General features: G+C 40.4%; 1 protein-coding gene across 1 annotated transcript; it reads right to left on the bottom strand.

The window, feature by feature from the left end:
* Window positions 1–19944: 19944 nt before the first annotated feature.
* Window positions 19945–21507, bottom strand: LOC134037037 (uncharacterized). Its single transcript, XM_062482326.1, has 3 exons — window positions 21276–21507; window positions 20942–21140; window positions 19945–20682 (listed from the first exon to the last, which is right to left on the bottom strand). The coding sequence occupies exons 1-3, from the start codon at window positions 21461–21463 to the stop codon at window positions 19945–19947; spliced, it is 1125 nt and encodes a 374-aa protein (XP_062338310.1). The 5' UTR covers window positions 21464–21507.

Below are 21507 nucleotides of genomic sequence, written 5' to 3'. Positions count from 1 at the left end.
TGGCGTTAAGGCCGAATTATACTTCTCCGACTCTGTTACGGACAGACGGACGGACGGAGACGGATTGGTTGAATTTATAGTGCTCCGAAGGCTGTGGGTGCTGAAAACAATTCACCGCCAGAAGAGTAGGTGGCGCAACGGTTTTTTGTAAGTCGTCGTCGAGTGTTTATTTACCTAGGTTATCGAGAAGTCGGAGCAAATGTACAAATACCAAAAATGGTGAATTGTTTTTAGTATGGTAAATACAGTGATTAATGTTATTTCAGCTGAGAAGGTTCCCGTGCTTGCATTTCTTTTTATGGTCATGTCTGATCCCATAATAGTGCTGCACTTTATCACTGTTTACTTTCTCAATAGTTTCCCAACTATATTCAACAGTATTTTATGTCCAAATGTAATTGTCACTATAACAAATGTGGTGTTTACTGAAACTGAAATACTGTGTTTAGTTCACAACCTTATTTACATTTACATTTAGTCATTTAGCAGACACTCTTATCCAGAGCGACTTACAGTACAGGGACAGGGACATTCCGACACAACGTCAGTTTGCATGACCGGGAATCGAACTGGCAACCTTCGGATTACTAGCCCGATTCCCTCACCGCTCAGCCACCTGACTCCCTACCTTATCACACACTCTATCCCAATCCAAAGATTTTTGTCTGCCAAATCATTCCACCCATTTGACAGTGGCTTGACCTGGCTGGCCCATCCCTCCACTGCGGGGTCTTGCAGAATTTGACACCTGCATGTAGACTTACAGTATAGCCCAAAGCCATACAGTGGAGGCCCCGTGACAGCAGACATGTTTGTTGTGTTCAACATTCCTCCACCAACCCTCCCACTTTGTGGGTACTGTGGAGATGGTGTGTGCGTTTGTGGTTTGAGTGTATACATGTGGGGGATGCTATGGTTGTTTTTGAGCTCAACCACAGTCAACAGTAAACTGTTTGAGCTGAGGGCACTTCTGGTACAGTATCAAAGCAGTCTCTGTGTACAGTACACAGAGGCATTTTCAAACGGTCCTGTTAATGTCCTCTGCATTATCACGCATAGCCAGCACCCAATCATGATGGCAGCTTGTCATTGTTGTAGCTATAATGCTATACATCTGGGTACATGCTAATACATCCCAGCTTTCCATGTCACTGTAACGCTTGTCTCTCACCCTCACTGTGACATACCAGCCACAATGATCTTCTGACTGTGATACTGAGCTTATCATAGAGCCTGCAGCATGCTCACATTAATCCACACACCAGCAGGTTAACAGAAGAGACAGAGTGGTTGATTTGTATTCATAAAGTAAGGAACATCCCGATGTAGGGCTGTTTGGAATTGAAATTCAGTATGTTTCAGCGTGTTTTCTTTCAGAATGCCACTGTCGGTTGATATTATGGATTTTTTTCTTCATGTGACATTTTACTCCATTGTACCTGTGCTAAGCAATCCATCCTTACAACCAGTATGCCACAATGGCCACTCTGTAGCATGTTTACACAGCATGCTGGGGCTCATAGATGCTTCAGGGCTGCCATTGCCAAGGTCAGTGACATGACTGTGGCCCTTCCGAAGAGACAAAAAAAATCGAAACACATGTAGCGCCCCTCATGCCTCGGTTTTGGGCATAATTTAAATTAACAAAAAAAATAAAATAATAATAAGACTTTATTTATACAGCACATTTCATACAATAATTGCAGCTCAATGTGCTTTACATAAAATCAATAAAAACAATAATACAAGTGATACAAGTAATAAAATAAAGAAAAAAGAAAAATGTAACTCAACAAAATACAAGCACCAGTCTTTGCGGGAATCAAAACAAATAAGCCGCAGTCTTTGCGGTATCTTGAGCCATTCTTTTAAAAGGTCCCAGTCTACCATTTCAAATAAAAACTATAAAGGTACATTTCTTGAAGAAAATGTGTGTGTTTTCTGAAAGCAGTTGAAACGATTGTTTAGATGGCTTGAATAGTGAAGGTTTTACAACATTTTTAAAATAGGTATGTGCTTTAAAAACAAAATGGTGAGAAAAAATGTGTTAAAAGTATATCTGTCATTGTTATGCATTGCGCTATTTTCTTACTGTTGAAAATGGAGAAAAAACTGTGATGAAAAGAGTATCTTATTGACTTTCATACATTTTTATGCGTTAAAAGTATGAAAGAATGAAAGACTGAGAAACAGAAAAAAGTTTGAAGTTAGAAAAATGAGCAAATATAGTGATGAAGAGTATATTGCATAACAGTTATCAATATCATAGCGGACAAAAGTATGTCAGCAGTATGAAGGTGAAAAAAGTGTTGCTTTGAAACCAAAATGGTGAGACAGTGTTAAAAGTATATCTGTCATTGTTATGCATTGCAATATTTTCTCACGGTTGAAAAAGTAAAAAGAGTGATGAAAAGGGTATCTTTTTTAATTTCATAAATGTTAAAGCGTTATGTTAGAGCTCAATGCTCTTAAGACAGTCACCCCCATCACCCTGTGTGATGAGTGAGTCCTTCTGCTTCCTGGGTACTATCCTCTCCCAGGACCTCAAGTGGGAACTGAACATCAGCTCCCTCACCAAGAAAGCACAACAGAGGATGTACTTCCTACGGCAGCTGAAGAAATTCAACCTGCCAAAGACAATGATGGTGCACTTCTACACAGCCATCATTGAGTCCATCCTCACCTCTATCACCATGTGGTACAATTTTGCCACTGCCAAGGACAAGAGCAGATCATCCGCACTGCTGAGAAGGTGATAGGCTGCAATTTGCCTACCCTCGAGGACCTGCACACCTCGAGGACCCTGAGGCGAGCAAGGAAGATTGTGGCCGACTCCTCCCAGCCTGGACACACTGTTTCAGCCACTCCCCTCCGGCAGAAGGCTGCGGTCCATCAGGACCAAAACCTCACGCCACAAAAACAGTTTCTTCCCATCCGCTGCTGGCCTCTTCAACAAGGCAAAGGACTCACACTGACTTGACCACTAATCACTTTATCTGCACAAGACACCTTGCCATATTGCACTATGTTGCCCTATTTGTACTATAGCCATTTTATTTCATTCTAAATCTTTTACATTTTTATCCCCTTAGTATGAGTTAGACTTGTACACTTCTTATTTAAGATCCTGCCACCGTAAATTCCTTGTCTGTGAGAAGTTTATTTGCGAATAAAACCCATTCTGAAAAGTATCAATAATTGAAAGACGTAGAAACAGAAAAAAGTTGGAACACTAAAGAGCGTTGGCCAATCGGATTGATTCCTTGTTTCTTGTAACATAGCAACCGTTGGTCATTGTCAACATTTCTAACCTAGAATCTAGGTTTCAGTATCAAGATGGAGGAGAAACTAATCATGTGTGCCTGCACCAAGCCCCCACCCCTCGCCCCTCGGCTTGAAGCAACGGCCCCGGTGGATGTAGGTGGTATTGCATTTCTTGTTAGACTTCCGGTCGTTTTTATTCTATTAACTCCAGTCAACATTTACAAAACTATCTCCCTCAATAATTTTTGTTCGATTCTTGAACCTGGCTCATACTACTAGCTTTTTCATAGAATCATTTTTCCTGATTTTTGTTAAGTTTGAAACCAATCCGAAATGGGTAAACTAGCACCCCATTTATTTGCTTACGTCAATAAAAGTTGCCTGCAAATGTGCTTGCGGATACTAACAGGGCACGAGCACAAAAGTTCACATTGGCCGATAGCCGATTTACCTGGAGCTGAAAGAAATGGCTTTAGTTGCCTGCCCTGTTGTAGCAAGTTTAGCAAATGGTTGTCACACATAAATGAAACGTTGTTAATATAGTTTATTCGCGTTATTTTAAAGGAGACATGACATGCTGTTTTTGGATGCTTTTATATAGGCCTTAGTGGTCCCCTAATACTGTATCAGAAGTCTCTTTCCCGAAATTCAGCCTTGGTGCAGAATTACAGCCACTACTAGCAGTCCCACAAGGAGCTTTCCTCAGAACGCGCTGTTTTGGTGTCTGTAGCTTTAAATGCTAATGAGGAGCGGAGGGGCGGCACCATGCGCTAATGATTACAATGGATGTATCGCAATGGCTGTAGCCCCGTTGCTGTAAGATGCCTCGAATTTGCCCATTCTCATCTGATAACCCTGGTTTGCAGAGGTACACAGTCAGTCATTTCAATGAGGGGAAAGGCGGATATCGCGCGCGCCATAACACCAACAGCAGAACGGTTATCCAAATAACAAAGAAGTGTACAACACTCACGTTACAGCATGTGTATTCACACACATACTTGATGCTATATACCTTTCCATTAGCGACAGTAACTCAGCTGTTAGCTGCAGAGCTAATGTTACAGCCACATTCTAAGGGTAGCAAGCTAGGTAACCATATACAGTAAAGCTACAAAATGATATAGCGTTAGTTAACTTACTTGTCCGAGGTTAGTAGCTGGACGAAGGAGAGTTAGTACTGATCCTGAATTTAATTTCAGTAAGGCCAGTTTTGTATTAGCTCAAGTTGAGGAAACAGTCGTGGCTGAAGTGTTACAAAACGCAGACATACAAAACAAATGCGCCTACAACAGAAGTTGTGTAGGCGCATTTCCAGAGAAAATAACATTAAGATACTGGGTCTTCAGAGGCTCGGATGAAGGAACTGTAAAAAGATCCACTGGGGGACCAAAGGCAGGCTAGGGGAACTCATATTAATGTTAAATAACCTCCTAAAGTGAAGTTTTCATGTCATGTCACCTTTAAATCTGTCTGCTGTTCTGAATTCACGACAAAATTACACACATTTCATTCACTTTCCTCTACAGACATCCCAACCTGCAGAGACTCATTTCGCTCGCTCGAAATACAAAATCCCCGATTTCCGGGAGATTGTACAGCATTTGCGGACGTCAGGGAGCCGCTATTGAAATGCGGGAGCCTCCCGGACCTTCCGGGAGACTCGGGATGTCTGCCTCTAGCTTGTATTTAAAGTGGTTAAAAATTAGGTTTCTTAAAAAGTATTGACGACGGAGAAGATTTTTGTCAGAATGGCTCTGTGAAATCGTCTTGATAAAGGATGATTTGCTTAACATAATCATACAAATATTTATATCATTAGAAAGCCCTACTTCTTGTGTTCAAAATGCTATAAACAGTTCAGGTCTATTATTTGAAAAACTATGCATATTCAGGCAGGAAAGTGTTAAACAGTGTCAAAAATTGACGCAGTGAGAAACAGTTCTGTCAGTGCATGACGTCACAATGGAATTTGACTTGAACATTCTGAACCATTGAAACACATTCTTTTTTTTTTTTTAACACTTTAAACTTTAATATCTTAAACACTTTAAAAGTTATCAATGAGAAAAGTAATAGCACTCTAGAGCAGTTCAGACTTTATCAAATGAAGTTTGAACGGTGTTTCTACCTTAAACGGTGTGAAAGGAGTAGGCGACGGAAAAAAGTGGGAAGAAAAAAAAGAAAAAAAAGAAGTATGCAGAATAACAATAGTGTTTTTGCTTGCAGCAAACACACTAATAATAATAATAATAAGTATGCAGAATAACAATTGTGTTTTTGCTTGCAGCAAACACAGTAATAACAATTGTGTTTTTGCTTGCAGCAAACACACTAATAAATATAGCTGCAAGCAGCAATTGCGGGTTCCTCCAAACATTGCGAATCATTGAAAAATTTATATTCTTCACAAATTGTCACTGTATAGAAAAATCCATGCTGTAGACTTACCAATGGGATAACAAATCTGAAATGCAATACCATCAAGATCCACAAGGGCTTTTATTTCAAGCCAAGGAGTGAAGGGAGGGGGCTTGGTGAGCTAGACCCCGAAGCCATTTGTTTTGAGAATAATGGCTGGCTGATAAAGTTATTGGCTGGCTAGCTAGCTCAGCCAAAACCTAAATGGCTGCTGCAGCCGCCAAAATGTTAATAGCTACAAATGGCTGAAGCTGCCACTTCATTTCTACAGATGTGTATGTTATACTGATTTACTAGATGTCAATATTTCCAAGTTCTGAAATAGTACAAAAATATCGCTAAAACACTAGTCCTGACACAACGACAAACGGCATTCTAGTCCTGACAAAACGGCATTCTTACTTCCAAAAACTGAAGATCTAACAAAAGTCTGAGTATCCAACGTAGAAATTAGGAAAGTATGTGAGAACAACACAATTACCTTTTCTAGTTGTTTCCGACATTTCAGCTCAAGGCCGAAATATGCTTCTGCGTCTCCGTTTATGGATGAGCGGGCACACGGATACGCACTGATACGGACGGATAGACTTCGTTTATGGTTCTCCGTAGGCTGTGGGTGCTGAAAACAATTCACCGCCAGAAGAGTAAGTGGCGCAATGGTTTCGTCGATTGTTTATTTACCTAGGTTATCGAGAAGTCGGAGCAAATTTACAAATTAGCCGTTTCATCAATAAAATACGCACATTTTCAGCAACTACACTGCCCATTTCTCGTCACATTTTAATTCAGATGCTGATTTACATGTAGTGTTTAGCTGATTAGGATTCTGTTCGTCCTGTTTATCACGGCAACCCCGCCCCTGACGCAAGCGGTTCTTAACCCTTTGAGGAGTACGTTCTAAATTTCTCGACTGTCCCCCCAGAGTGAGTTCTTTGTGCGCGTGAGTTTGGATCCATCTCAACGTTCCAGAAACTGATTATGACGCATTAAAATCAAATTTCTATACAATTTCACCATTTCTCGATTCGCATTTGAAAGTGACCTAGTTTGCACCCCGTATTAGTGACGACTACATTGGTTATTTTGTTTATCCCACCTTCTCGTTACGTATTTCTTCCGCTTCAGGGGACTGGCGAGACCTTCAAAGTTTTGGCTATTATTCTGATGCCAGAAGTACTTGTATAATTGGGTGTGCTTTGCCTTCCGCAAGGGCACAACCTTTGTTCTCTCACATATATATTATTATTATTCTTTTTATTATTCTTTTTGCCCCCCTAAAACTCAGTCAATATTTGGCCTACATAGACAACCTAGGTGTCAAAAGTTTCGTCTTGGTAGCGATTGAGTTGCTTCTATTGGGATTTACGTTCCGTTGCATGGTTTAGGCTCAAGTTAAGTTTTTGTGGCGAAATGTGAAGCTAACGGTGGCTAATTTGCTAGCCAGTCACTGACGTTACTAACGTCACGAAAACTCGCGTGACTACCTCTAGCAGAACATTAGTTTAGCAGCTTGTTAACTTCTGGGAGATAGCTAAGCTAACTGCTTTACTGCAAGGCAGCTGCAGAAACGCCACAAGCAAAGAGGCCAGGGTGATAACTATTTACTAATTTCACTTTGTGATATGACACACAATTGTGATGTGTAATGTACAATATAAGCTGATATTATTAAGGAAGTACCTCTACTTTCGGAAACAGTAGTCTACTATTTCACTGAAGTATTAGCATCATGACATTAGCCTGTGTTGTCCGGGCAACACATACTACAGTGGTCTATGACGTATCTGTTTTCAATCGTTAAAATAAACATTCCTCACAAATACATTTTCGTTGTAGGATTTATTATGACATTGGTAAACGATTTGTTGGTGAAATTACCATTACCTGTGGTTTCAAACCAGTGTAGCTCACTGCAACGCTGTAGCCTTCCCGAGACACTAGTGAGTAGCTAACAAAAACATCTCCACAGCTGTTTAGGAAGTCAAACGGCGACAGAACATGTTCGGCACTCCCCTTACTTAAATCAAAAGTCTTTCAATAGGTGAAACTATCTGACTACTAACCTGAACTTCATTGCCACAGCCTAAACTTTGTCAAAATGTTCATGAAAATTATAAATTTCAGCCTAAACAGTACAACGGAACGTTCAATCAAATTCAACCAACGCAATCGCTACCAAGACGAACACAGCAGTAGTCTAGTACTGTACCGTAGTAGTACAATTTACCGGGGCAGCTTCTCCACACAGGGCTATATTGCATTTTGCGTTGTTACTGACAATGATCGCTACCAGTGAGCTTTTTATGAATGAACGATTTTCCACTAAATAAATGTCAAGCTTATTTACGTTTCGGGGGGCATATTTTCAGTTAGCAGATGGTACTGTTTGAATCGCGATTCCATCTTCTACTGCCGGTAACGTTGTTGAATAGTCTTCAAAGGGGGTTCTTTATTAATGAATGAATGCAATATGAGTAGGCTAAATGCCTGAAAATATCACGAGAAGGGAAAAACTTAAGGACGTTAAAGTCATAGAGATTAGGTCCATTTTTACTGCCAAATGTATTTGTTTTGATTCAGCTATGAGGCTGCCTCTTGCAGGGGAAATGAGAAGACATCTATTTCATTCTACGCTTCACTCGTATTTTGAGTTGTAAATGAGCAGCAAAAAAAAGATGCTTTTAAATCTATGTAATCTTTATAAATAATAAGTATGCATTTTTATATAAAATACACAGGAATATCAGTTGTAAAAATTTAATTAAAAAACTGACCCCTGTGCAACCGACGCAAGCAAGCACACCCTACAATTTCCCCAGAAATTGTACTCTCTCTAGTTCTAATTATACCACTCATATATTTTGCGCAATACTGAGATGAAAGCAACTGTTGTATTTCACAAGGTGATGTTTTTGCCAAACTAGCTAGCTCGTAGTGTAGTAAAGTGTCAATCAACAAGTTAGCTGTTGCTAATTTACTGTTACGTTGTTTGTGTGGTCGGATTATAACGAATACAAAATAATTCAGATACACCCAGTCAGTCTAACTTGATTGCTATACATCGTTGTGTTCTCTCTTCCATCTCGTAAACCTACGGAGTTGGCAACCAGACCGTGTTCTCAAAATAAGTTACTGGAAACCAGCAAAACAAAAATTAAACGATGCATTACAATCCTAGCACATTAGTCTGACTGGATGCACCTGCATTATTTTGTACTCATTATAATCCGACCACACAAACAACGTAACATAGCCTAGTAAATTAGCAACAACTGCTGATTGTCAACCATGTGAGCCATAGGCGAGACTGGAGAATGACTCCAAGACCCCTTGACAAAGGCGATCAAGCAAGCTCATGCAGCTTGGATACCTTCAAACCTTTTTGGTTGGCTTCTACTTTTCTGGGAAAACCTTTCTGGTGAGTAGATTATTTATAACCACAAATTATACACATACCTGTGGCATGATATTGAGATGAAAGCATTACTTGTTGTTTTCCACGATCTGATGTTTTTGCTAGCTAGCTCGTAACTTGCTATGTTTAGTCTAATTAGAGCAAACACAATAATGCAGACATCCATTCTAAATTGATGGCTAGGTTTTGTGATCTCTTGCTACCATCTACTGCCATTCATTTCCGTGTTGATAGAACATTTATTATTCCTCATTTATTGTCAGGCCACAGTTCAAGTACTGCAAAAATGAGAGGCAAGTGTAATTTGTTTGGAAAATCTAGGGGCTACTTGATGGACGACATGTAGAATAAACCAGACGTTATGCTTATTCCATATAACAACCTATTGAAATGACAAGACAGTAATGTATGACTGTAATGTTTCATAGGGTATTGAACACACCTCGTCATACCACTTGACTGCCTGCTGTTGACCGTTTTCAATATATTAAACATCTCCCTTTCTAATTTTACAGGTGAATGTGAATGTTGGCCCGCACAGGAGAGCAAGAGACAGAAAATGTTGAAATATGGTTGCACTGCTGTACAAATTGTCCATGTATAGTACATGGCCTTCTCTCAGGTGTTGAGCAAGTAAGGTCAGCACAAAGCGACTGTTCCCTGCTGAACATCAGACCGTCGAGCACTTAATTCCTTGGTGTACCAGCAGCGGCTGAAAGCCCATCCCACATCCTCACCACATTGCATAGAGGGACTATAGAGAGCATCCCGAAGAGCTGCATCACGGCCTGGTTTGGAAACTGCACCGCTTCGAACCGCAACTCTGCAGAGGATAGTGAGGACAGCCGAGAAGATAGTCGGGGTCTCTCTTCCATCCCTCACAAACATCTATACCTAACGCTGCCTCCGCAAAGCCACACGCATTGTGGACAAACCCATGCACCCCACACGCTCCTGTACATCATCAGACTCCACTCAGTATTTTTGCATATGGCTGCTACCTCAATAACTGATGTCCACATATTATGGTATTAGTATGTTATGTTTACATTCAGTTTCCCTTGCACTAGCCTACTTGTTTACATTCACAGTATCCCCACTTCTTGGTGTCTTAAGGCATTTGTCACCAATTTCATCTTGTCTCATTGGACCATATTTATTGACCTAATTCCACGCAGTTGTTGTAGTTGTCTAGGTTATGTCTAGGTCCTGGAAGAACGTTGTTTCTTTTCATTGTGTACTGTAAGTATCTGAAGACAATAAATGCCAGTTGACTTGTCATGACAACAGATCCAGAAATCCCAAGCCCTTCATGATCCTGGATGTCCATGGTGGATCCTGTGTAAAGGATCATGTCCTAAATATAGCCAGTACATCACACAACTCAAACATGCTGTACCTTTTTATTGATATGTTGACGGAAGCTTTGCCTACCCCTACACAGCATCAAGGTTTTAAATAATTTTGATGTGATATTTTTTATAGCTGTGTGCTAATGATATTCCTTGATATGTAACGTGACAATGACAAGATTGTACCCTTTCCTGGACATGTACATGAAATGAGTAAAAGGATACTGTGGTCAAAATTGAGACGTGTTGGTGTGGGTTTTTTAACTTATTAAAATATTTATTAAAATAACATAGTACTGTAATTACTGTTCCGATTTTCAAATATTCACACAAGTGAATCCCCAGTGAATGGATATGTTATGTTATCGTAGTGTAGCTGTCGAGAAGCTAACTTGGCTAATACCGATAATGTAGGCTGCCATGTTTTTTGTTTTGATCAGTACTCAATGCATTGTGGGTGTCAAAGGGTCAACGAGATAACCTACTCTTCTCACGAGAAAATACTGAGGCGTACGGGGTCAAGTGGGACATCAAAGTTCATCTTTGTTGCCGGAACACAAACAAATCCAAGATGGCCGCATGTAAACGAGACGAAAGACAAGACGATTGTCGGATGTTTTAGACGCATATTTGTGAATGTATATCTATTATTTAGATCTCTGGTTGGTTATACAATAGGTAAAATGTGTTGAAAGAGATAGCCAAGTCAAAGAAAACGTATAATATTATGGTTTACTAGGTGACGTGAGTAAAGCGTGAGTTTTTTTTGGTTAACTGTTAGCTAACATTAGCTAACTAAAATGTCTGAACGTTTACATATGGATAATAAAGGTATACTTTTGCAAAATATACAGTACATTGAGACTTATGTTTATAATATACACGTAGGCTACTGCTGAAGGCTTTATTGTTACGTAATAAGCCAAACTGGACATTCTAAGGACGCGTTCTAATCACACCTGTGTGATCGTACTCCCCAGGGCCCACCCAGAACTGATCACACAGGTGTGATCGTACTCCTCAAAGGGTTAATACTGACCAATCACAGCCAAGGGGGTCTCCGTAGCTCTCCGAAATTACAACGGACAGTTAGAAAAATCAGGAGGTGCACGTCAAGGTGTCCGAGGCTGTCCGAGGGCTGACGGAGAGCTCGTAGAGGGCGTTCCACGGAGACGAGGGCGTTCCCATGTGTCTGTTTTTTGAAAAACGCAGAAGCATATATCGGCCTTCAGCGTGAGAGAAAAATGCATTGCTTCTTTTAGTGTCTATGTCTATGATCATCACTATCGGAAAACGCGCAGTTTTAATTGGTCATCAATTCACTGTGAGTCCTGTGTATCATAGCAACGAGCACGAGACTGTGGCGAATCCGGTGTGCAAAATTGATTTAGTTTATCATTTATTTTTCGTGTGTGTATGTCTCTATGTGATAGATATAATTATTGTCTGATGCAAATAATTTCAGCTGGCTCAGCCAAAAAATATCAGATGGTGGCTCAATTTGGCTTACAAAATATTAGCTGGCTTTGGCTGAAACTCAAATGGCACCGCTTGGCGGCACTTGGCGTCGGTTTCGGGGTCTATGGTGAGCCTACCCATTCCAGAAAGCCTTGTATCTTTGTGCATCAGGGCGTGGCCTGTAGCGTCAACTATGGGTCATATCGGGCCATTTGTGGTGTGGTAATTACTCTTGGCCTATACTATCAATGTTTTAGGGTTTTGAGAAATTTTTACCATTGCATAAAAAATCGGAAATGCAATACCATCAAGATCCACATGGGCCTTTGCTAAAGACCAAGCAATGAGTGGGGGCTTGGTCAGCCCACACTCTCCTGAAATGTTGTGTTTGCGTCTCGCCAAGCTTGCGCGTGTGTCAAGGGAAAGGCTGAGTGTGTGAGAATGTGGAGCGCGCGCGCTGAGGAGCTGTACCAGACAAACGGTTGTGGAAATCCAAAATCTGTTGAATACATGAGTGAGGGTTGCTCTGACGATGATGTGGGCCAATTATGGGGAAGTTTGGACCAGAATTGAATGAGGAGTAGCAAAAAAACGTGTTTTCTTAATCTTAATTATACAGAAAAATCCAATATGGCGGCCGTTATAGGTTCTTGAGGCTTGTGGTTTGTTCCTCATGAGAAATAAGGCATATCTAATGAATTTCAGAATTTTGGGACAAATGGGATGCAACTGGCATCACTTTGAAAATGGGCAAATTGGGGCGTGGCTGTAGAGGTTTAAAAGGCTTCCTCTGACTAGACTGACATGCACCAACTCAGAGCATTGAGTTTCACATCCTCCTTATTGCACTCACTCTTATTCCCATAGCTATTGTGGTCTCAAACAAGCATTTTCAAAATGTTCACCGTACATGGTGGACTGTATGGGTCACCACTGTATAGTTTCCCATGATAAATAAGGCATGTATAGTTTCTGGCATTTTAGAATGATGGGGTGGAAATGCCATCACTTTGAAAATTGACAATTGGGGCGTGGCCGTAGCGCCTCCTATGGGTAATGGTGGGTCATTTGTGGTGTGGTAGTTACTCTTGGCCTATACTATCAATGTTTCAGGATTTTGAGAACTTTTTACCATTGCACACAAAATCGGAAATGCAATACCATCAAGATCCACAAGGGCCTTCACTTCAAGCCAAGGAATGAGTGGGGGCTTAGTCAGCCCACAATTGCCTGAAATGTTGTGTATGCGTCTCGCCAAGCTTCTGCGTGTGTCAAGGGAAAGGCTGAGTGTGTGAGAATGTGGAGCGCGCGCGCGCTGAGGAGCAGAGGGAGACATTACATTGGAAATTTCATTAGCAATTAGCCAAGCATGCATGTTTCAAATATTCACCACAAATCGACTTTTCATCTCACAGTCAACTTTTTTCTCAGATTTGTGTACTAAACATTCTCAAGAGTCTTCATATGAACTTGTGATTGAATCAGAGTATCAGTTTTTGACTGGCGGATTTGTAAAGTATTATTTTAGCGTTAGCGATAAATTCGATTTGCTTTATATCAACCATTTTTTGAGATATGAAGTTGCCTTTGCACATGGTAACATCATGTAGTGTATTCCTTGTGACATACCAAGTTTGGTGTTGATATCTCAAAGATTTGCTGAGATTTGACCCAACTTCCTGTTTGGTTGCTTTGTTGCTGATTTTGATGGGCTGTACCGGCCAAACGGTTTAGAAAGTCAAAACGCCATGGGATAAGTTTTGTGAGGCTTGGTCTGAAGATCATCTCTGGTAATTTTGAAGAAGATATGACAAAAATTGTAGGAGGAGTAGAGAAAAAACGTTTTTCAATTAATTCAAAATGGCGGCCGCATCAATTCGGCTTTTATCACAAGTTATCATGTGTCACACACGGGATGTCCCAAGATATCATGAGACAAAGGAATCACTTAATAAAGGCAAACAAATCAATAGTTATTGGCCAAAACACATTTTTGCTTCCTGCGGCCACGCCCAGTGATCACATGACACCAAATTGTGTAGACATCCTCAGAAGAGGGTTCCGAGTCATCATACCAAGTTTGGTGTTGATATCTCAAAGATTTGCTGAGATTTGACCCAACTTCCTGTTTGGTTGCTTTTTTGCTGATTTTGATTGGCTATGCCGGACAAACGGTTTAGAAAATCAAAACGCCATGGGATAACTTTTGTGAGGCTTGGTCTGAAGATCATCTCTGGTCATTTTGAAGAAGATATGACAAAAATTGTAGGAGGAGTAGGCTTTCAAAGGTTTTTGATAAAACCGGAAATGGCGAAAAGTCTATATAACCGGAAATTGACGTCATAGGGTGCGTTGAACTCGTCTTGATCCAGGGAATCCAACGGTACCTCATTTCTGAAAATCGGTCATACGGTTCAAAAGTTACGTGTGTAAACACAAGTCCAACTTTGACCAGTTGGTGGCGCTAGAGTGGTCTAATGGGATACATGAAACTTGGTGTAGGTAATGACGGAACTGTCCTTAATGAGTGTGCCAAGTTTAACAAAAAGTTATCCAAGGGTTCTAGGGGCTGCCATTGACTCCCATGGAACTAGAATAATAATAATAAATATAGCTGCAGGCAGCAATGGCGGGTTCCTCCTCAGCATTGCAAACCATTACAAAATTGACATGACACAGACATGTATTTCATACATGTACACAACATTTCAAGACAATTGGATCAATGGCTGATTTGAAGTCATTTTTTGAAATTCTTCACAAATTGTCACTGTAGAGAAATATCCATGCTGCCGACATTATGGGTTCTTGAGACTTATTTGTTCCCCATTGGCAATAAGGCATGCGTACCAACTTTTAGACATGTTGGACTGACAGGGTTAAAATGCCACCCTTTTGAAAGTGACAACTTTGAAGCGTGTTGTGTCAGGCCACCTGTGCTCTGGTCAGGCCCATCATGCAGAGATCCATTCTTTAAAAGCTTTGATTACAAAAATAACTTTATGAAAGTGAGGATACACTTCACTAAAGGAAGTGTGTAGGTTATGTACTACTACTGCTTGCTCTGCCCACACACTTTCCCCATCCATGCGGTTTCCCTCTATCCCAGCGCAGGTCATGCCAAGGCATAAATGCGGCAGCCGTATGAGTATTAGAAGTAGCCCAAAAAACATACCATACACAGTCACACTGTTTTCAAAACTGAAACTGGTTACAAGACCATGGCTATTAGAACTCTACCTGAATTGAGCTCTCTCTAGAGTCTCAGTCGAACAACTGTCAAGAGTCATGTAGGGAACTGGACCAAGGTATAGCTAATGTCCAGCTGTTAGCAAGTGTACCTTGTGATGGTACAGCAGCTTAACAATACTTTGTCATGGTCAGACTCTCTGATCCCATTAAACTACACAACATGCACAATCAGGGTGACCAACAGTATTAACTTAAGTAAAAAACAATAACATTACACACATTTAAGTGAACGAACACAACAACTGAAATCCCTTGCACAGCTGTTGTAACCAAACTATTTTCCACAGCTATTTGCGTTTTTGGTGTGCACTGCATGCTGGGTACCCAAGGGCGGTGACGCTACAATATTTATTATCTAGCTGTCTTCCGGCTGTGTAATATGACGAGATGCTAGCGATGAAAACATGAAAGCTTGTCTCGGGGGGTCATGCATGTGATCTCACTACAAGCTTTTGATTACACGTGAGGACTGTTAGCAAAGTATTTCTATTCGTGTTTTGTTAGTGATTGAATGGTAATGTCAGCTAGCTAAAAACAATGTTAGTTAGCTTGGCTAAAATGGTTTTCATAGCAACAGATATCAACAAATCAGATCTATCTAACTTTATTCAGAAGGGGGGGGGGGGTGGGAACATATAAACTAGAGGTGAAATGGTAGGCATTGTTCTGCCTTGAAGCTGCATGCGCATCCTCATTGTTTGTAACCACCAACCCATCTATATGTAAAGATAACATCCAAGCTAGCAATTTCGCCAAATTTGACTGCAGATTTTTTACACCATATGTACTTCGTTATGGTTTTTGAGTCAAACAACTTGCTAAATGATTAAATGTCTGTTAAATGTCAAATCCAACTTTAAATGTATAAAAGAGAGAATTAAACCTAGAGGTTTAAAAGGCTACGTTTGTCTAAACTGACATGCACAAACTCAGAGCACTGAGTTTCAACATCCATGTACACATTTTGTCTCTATTTTTTACTCTACTCTTTAACGCATGACTATGTTTAACTTAATGTCAGCACCTCTCTGTCATCAATTGTCTCTGGAGTGGGGGATGGGGGCTTCTTATCCAACAAATTACATCCCTGAACTTTTAAAACATATCAATGGCCTACTACAATTGTAAACATCCTTTGGCCTTCCCATGCTGGGAAGAAAACTACAGTTTTTCTTTGATTAAACGTTGACCTTGAATAAACGCTGCACCAAAAATGAACATTGTGTAATAAATGGCACCTTCGATTAAACGCCTCCCCACAAAAATCAGAAAACGGTTATTTAATTGGTTAAATTAAAACACAGTATTTATTACACAAGTAATTTACAAGTGTAGCATACTATTATCCCATGAAACACTGGCAGGCACAAGTGTCTTTCTTGCTACAGATTTATTTGAAGCTTTTTCTCCAAATCCACCGTTAAAACTAAACTCACGCTGTAATGAGAAAATAAAGACCACTTTAGCTTAATATGAACATGCAATGACATGCGCAGCATGTAAATAACATTCACCAAAGTCAAATACAGACACAAAACAACATACTTTGTTGGCTGCATGCTGTAGCCTACACAAGGGAATAGAGGTTTCCTTAGATTGCTAACAACCTCTATAACAACCTTAAACTTATCACTTAGAGTGAATGTGCATAAAGCTCCAGGACCTGACAACATCCCTGGCTGTGTTCTCAAGGCCTGTGCTCCTGAACTGGCAGAGGTGTTCACTGACATCTTTAACCTCTCCCTGTCGCAGTCTGTCGTCCCCAATAGGTTCAAGGGAGCCACCATCATCCCAGTCTCTAAGAAACCATCAGTGAGCTGTCTCAATGATTACCGCCCTGTTGCCCTGTTGTGATGAAATGCTTTGAGACGTTAGTCAAAGACCACATTACATTCTGCCTGTCACCTGCATTAGACCCACTCCAGTTTGCATATAGGCCGAACAGGTCTACAGATGATGTTGTAGCTTTGGCCTTGAACACTGCTCTCTTTCACTTGGATCAGAACAACATATACGTGCGGATGCTCTTCATCGACTTCAGCTCCGTTTTCAACACCATAGTACCATCCAGGCTCATCATGAAACTACAGGACCGGAACATCAGTCCTTCCATGTGCAGCTGGATAGGACACAGGCAGTACGGCTAGGTAACATCACCCCACCAGTCTAACACTCAGCACTGGTGCCCCACAGAGTTGTGTGTTAAGCCCACTGTTGTACTCTCTGTTCACCTATGGTTGTGCAGCCACAAACAGCTCCAACACTATCATTATGTTTGCTGATGACACCACCATTATCGGCTGCATCAAGAATGGTGATGAGTCTGCCTACAGAGCAGAGGTGGCAACAATGACATCCTGGTGTCAGCATAACAGCCTGTTGCTTAATGTAGCAAAAACCAAGGAGTTGATAGTGGACTACAGGCGGCTGCAGGGAGAACATGCACCCATTCACATCGCGGGCACAGCTGTGGAGAGTCAAAAGTTTCAGATTTTTTGGTATCAACATCAGTGAGGATCTGAGCTGGACCACCATATTGGTGTGGTTACAAGGACAGCGAAACAGAGGCTCTTTTTTCAGCGGCGACTGTGGAAATTTGGCATGGACTGCACTATACTGACCAATTTTTACCGGTGCACCATTGTGAGCATACTGACTGGTGGCATTACAACATGGTTTGGCAACAGCACTGCCCAGGACAGGAAGACACTACAAAGAGTGGTCAAATCTGCACAGCGTATTACAAGGACTGCATTACCATCCATTCAGGACCTTTACAGCCAGCGGTGCAGGAGAAAGGCCAAGTGGATCATTTCTGACCCTAGTCATCCCTGCCACAGTCTTTTCTCCCTCCTGCCTTCTGGAAGGCGATACAAGAGTATAAGGTCCTGTACCATCAGATACAGGGATAGTTTTCTCACACATGCCATAAGGATGCTGAACTGTCCTTGAAATATCTTTTTGCACTACAATTTTTCTTATTTTTTCTACCCTTTTTCTCCATCCTTTAGTATTGAATTTTTTTATTCTGCAAGTTGAACGGACATTGAGCACAAAGAATTTCATTACTTATAAATGCTGTTTATGAGTATATGATAATAAACTTGAACTTGAAACTTTTATCAGAGCTTTAAATTGTCTGTGCTTCGCTTGCTGTTAGGTTGTCGACTCTCTCACTCATGAGCGTCCCAAAAGGCCTTCAAAATAAAGTAACGTAATAATTCTGAATACAATTATATAATTCTAAATTAAGACATTGCTTGAAAAAAAATTATACATTATTATAATGCAATTGCGACAATTGCATTCAGGCCTATAGATAGTTATACATATTGTATACAATATGGCGAGGTAGCTGACTTAACCATTCCTGAATGTGCTTTTCATCAACACCAAGTTTGCGTGCTATAGATCTGTTGCTGGTGGTGAGTGCTTTCTGCACAGGTTTCTGTTTGAAAGCTAAAGTGTAAGAATGTTACGGCATGCTGCGTCAGATTTGTACACAAAGTAGAGACACGCGCGGCATACATTTTACACTGGGCTTTTGTTTGACTTCCTTGTCTATTCTGTGTTTGTCTATGGCTGCACTGCAGCTACAATTCACTGAATCTCTCTTATCAATTAAACGTTGCCCTTGAATGAACGCCACCCTCGAATAAACACTGCACCACAAATGATCATTGTGTAATAAACGCTGCAGCATTTAATCAAAGGTGGCCCCAGCTTGCCCCTTATGGTCTAGGTGCATTGCAAATGAAGACGAGCCTTTTCATTTGGCCCAGTGGCAGACTGTCTGAAGTTGTCAAATGTCACCACTCATGGAATTCTTCTTGTCCAATAAAATTAAACCTACTTGATTGAAACAAATTGTTTTGCATACTATTATATTCCAATTATAAACAAACATCAAGAAAAATTGTATATGTACAAAGTTGCTTCCTAATTGCATTCAGTCTTATTTTCATAGCTATTGTGGTGTCAAAGTAGAATAAATACATATGTGCTTTACATAAACATACGTACTGAATTTTAAATCAATTGGAGTCAGTGTAATAACATGTGGTGATATGTCCATGTCATTGTTGTGTTGGAAATGTATGTGAATGCTGGGTGGTTGACTATTTGTTACTGTATAATCTGTGTGAGATGTAAGCAAGGTAAATATTCTGTGAGGTGCTAAGATAGACAGCAGTTTTAGAATAAACAAATACTTTATTAGCAATGAACAAAATATAAGTTAAGACAAATGTAAGTGTAAAATGAACATGAGTAAAATAAGAACGTATGTTTAAAAATAGGTGGTTTTTAACCTTTTGTAATTTTTTACAATAAGCAAAGAATTTACTAGAAATGAACAAAAATACAAGTTAAAGACAAATGTATAAGTAAAACGAAGATAAGTAAAATGAAGATAAGTAAAAGAACGTATGTTGAAGAATAAGTGTTTTTACACATTGCAAGTTTTAAATCGAAAACACATTTAAAGCGAGAGTAAAATAAATGTGTTTGACAATAGTAAGAAGGCAAAATATGTACATCATGTGATTTACTGTGTAGGGGTTGTGCAATGGAGGGGTGCTGTTAGAAACATGTACAAGGCAAAAATCAAATAAAAACATTTACAAGTATAACAATTATGAAGATTATTAAGATAACAACTGTGAAACAATAGGATTATCAAATGTTAAGGGTATGTTTATGACAAGTATTGTATGTGAAGATGTATGTTTTGGTGAGTGTAATGCAATAAGTTGTCAGAACTATGTGGTGTGTTGTGTTGATTTACACGTCACTGGTAGAAGGCGTTTCATCCAAAAAAGTCAAGAGGGTCTCATCAGCGATGTCTGTATCTTCTTGAACAGATGCAGAAGCTGTGCAGGGGTGTAGTGTTGAAACAGCATCATCTTTGACATGCACAGTTACTAAGCCTATGGACAGGAAATGTGCAGTGACTGTGATTGGGTCTGTGTCCAGGTAGATGTGCTTCGGTGCCGTGTTTAGGACGACTGTATGATCCATCTTCAATTCTCTTGTAGTGGTGTCATTTAGCGCCAATGTGAGGGTAACATTCCATTGGTGCCGGAGCTTTGGTGTAATATAATGTTGGTTACATGTAGGGCACATGTGGAAAGGTGCACCAGGAGGACAGTTGGGAAGAGGGTGCCTTTTGGGACAGGTGATGGTTGATGTAGTCATGGCTCCAATGATGAGTCCAGTGACTTCTTCTGAGTTGTCTATTACTGGTGCAGCTACACCATGTCTGGGGGGTCGATTGATGGTCTCTGCTGTGGTGGATGGTGATGTGCTGACAGTGATGGTGTTGTTATAGTCCTTAACAGTGACAGGTGAGAGGGTGTACCAGCTGTTTATACTGAGGTCCATGTTGTTCCACGTAGTTAGCAGGATACTGGCAGTGCTGTCGGCGACGGAGTAGGTAGACATCTGTATCTCCCGGCATTCGTGTTGAAGCCAACGGGTGGTGTTGTCTCGGATGTCTTGAATTTTGACTTTGATATTAACCTGATACAAGAGGAGAGCATAATTTTAGAAACTGTGAGAACAGATGTAGGCTATGGTAGATGGTAGGTAACTGCAATATATTATTGTGTGTTGTTTCAAAAGTTAATCAAAGAAATGTAAATGTGTGTGTGGCTGAAATGTGCATTGATTAGATATGTTCACACAGTGGCTATGTGGGGTTGAATTATGAGAATGTGTTGTATAGGACTATACAATTAAAGGTGTGATTTTGTATTGGAAAGTTGGAGTAAACATTTACCTGTTGACGATTTCTTGGTTTAGCTAATATTTCAGCTATGGTTATGGTTTTGTTTTCCATTCTGGTGCTTGGTTGTTGGTGAATGAAGTGTAGAGTTGGTATGATGTCCACTGATGTACTGCTTCCAACCAACACAGAGAGCTCTTTGGGGTTGTGCAACGCAGGGCGGAGGGTTGGATTGGTGAGCACAACTGGGCTTCTGAAATAAAAATACAAATTGGATGGATCAGCATTCAGAATATGGTATGGAAATTTGTAGGTAACTACATAGTTAATAATGTATGTCAAAAGCTGGTGCTATGTCTATTAATGGATGGAGAAAGGATTAACATACTTGCTAGTTGCAATATCATTAAAAGCAGAGTGCTGTTGCTTATTGAACACAACGATGTCCCTGTATGTCGTCTCTTCTTGGATCGTTGCCGTGAAGTAAGGTTTTTGCTTCTGGCTCATCTTGATCGGTGAAACATTATGAATGAAGCCTGTGACTTCGGTTTTGGATTTCTTGGTGGGTGTCTGCATCTGAAGTAGACAGGGAAGATAAAAACAGACACAAATATTGGAAA

The sequence above is a fragment of the Osmerus eperlanus genome, chromosome 2 (genome assembly GCF_963692335.1).
Source record: "Osmerus eperlanus chromosome 2, fOsmEpe2.1, whole genome shotgun sequence".
Taxonomy (NCBI): Eukaryota; Metazoa; Chordata; class Actinopteri; order Osmeriformes; family Osmeridae; genus Osmerus; species Osmerus eperlanus.
Note: the sequence above shows the minus strand (reverse complement) of the source record. Positions and strands in the feature narration are given on the sequence as shown.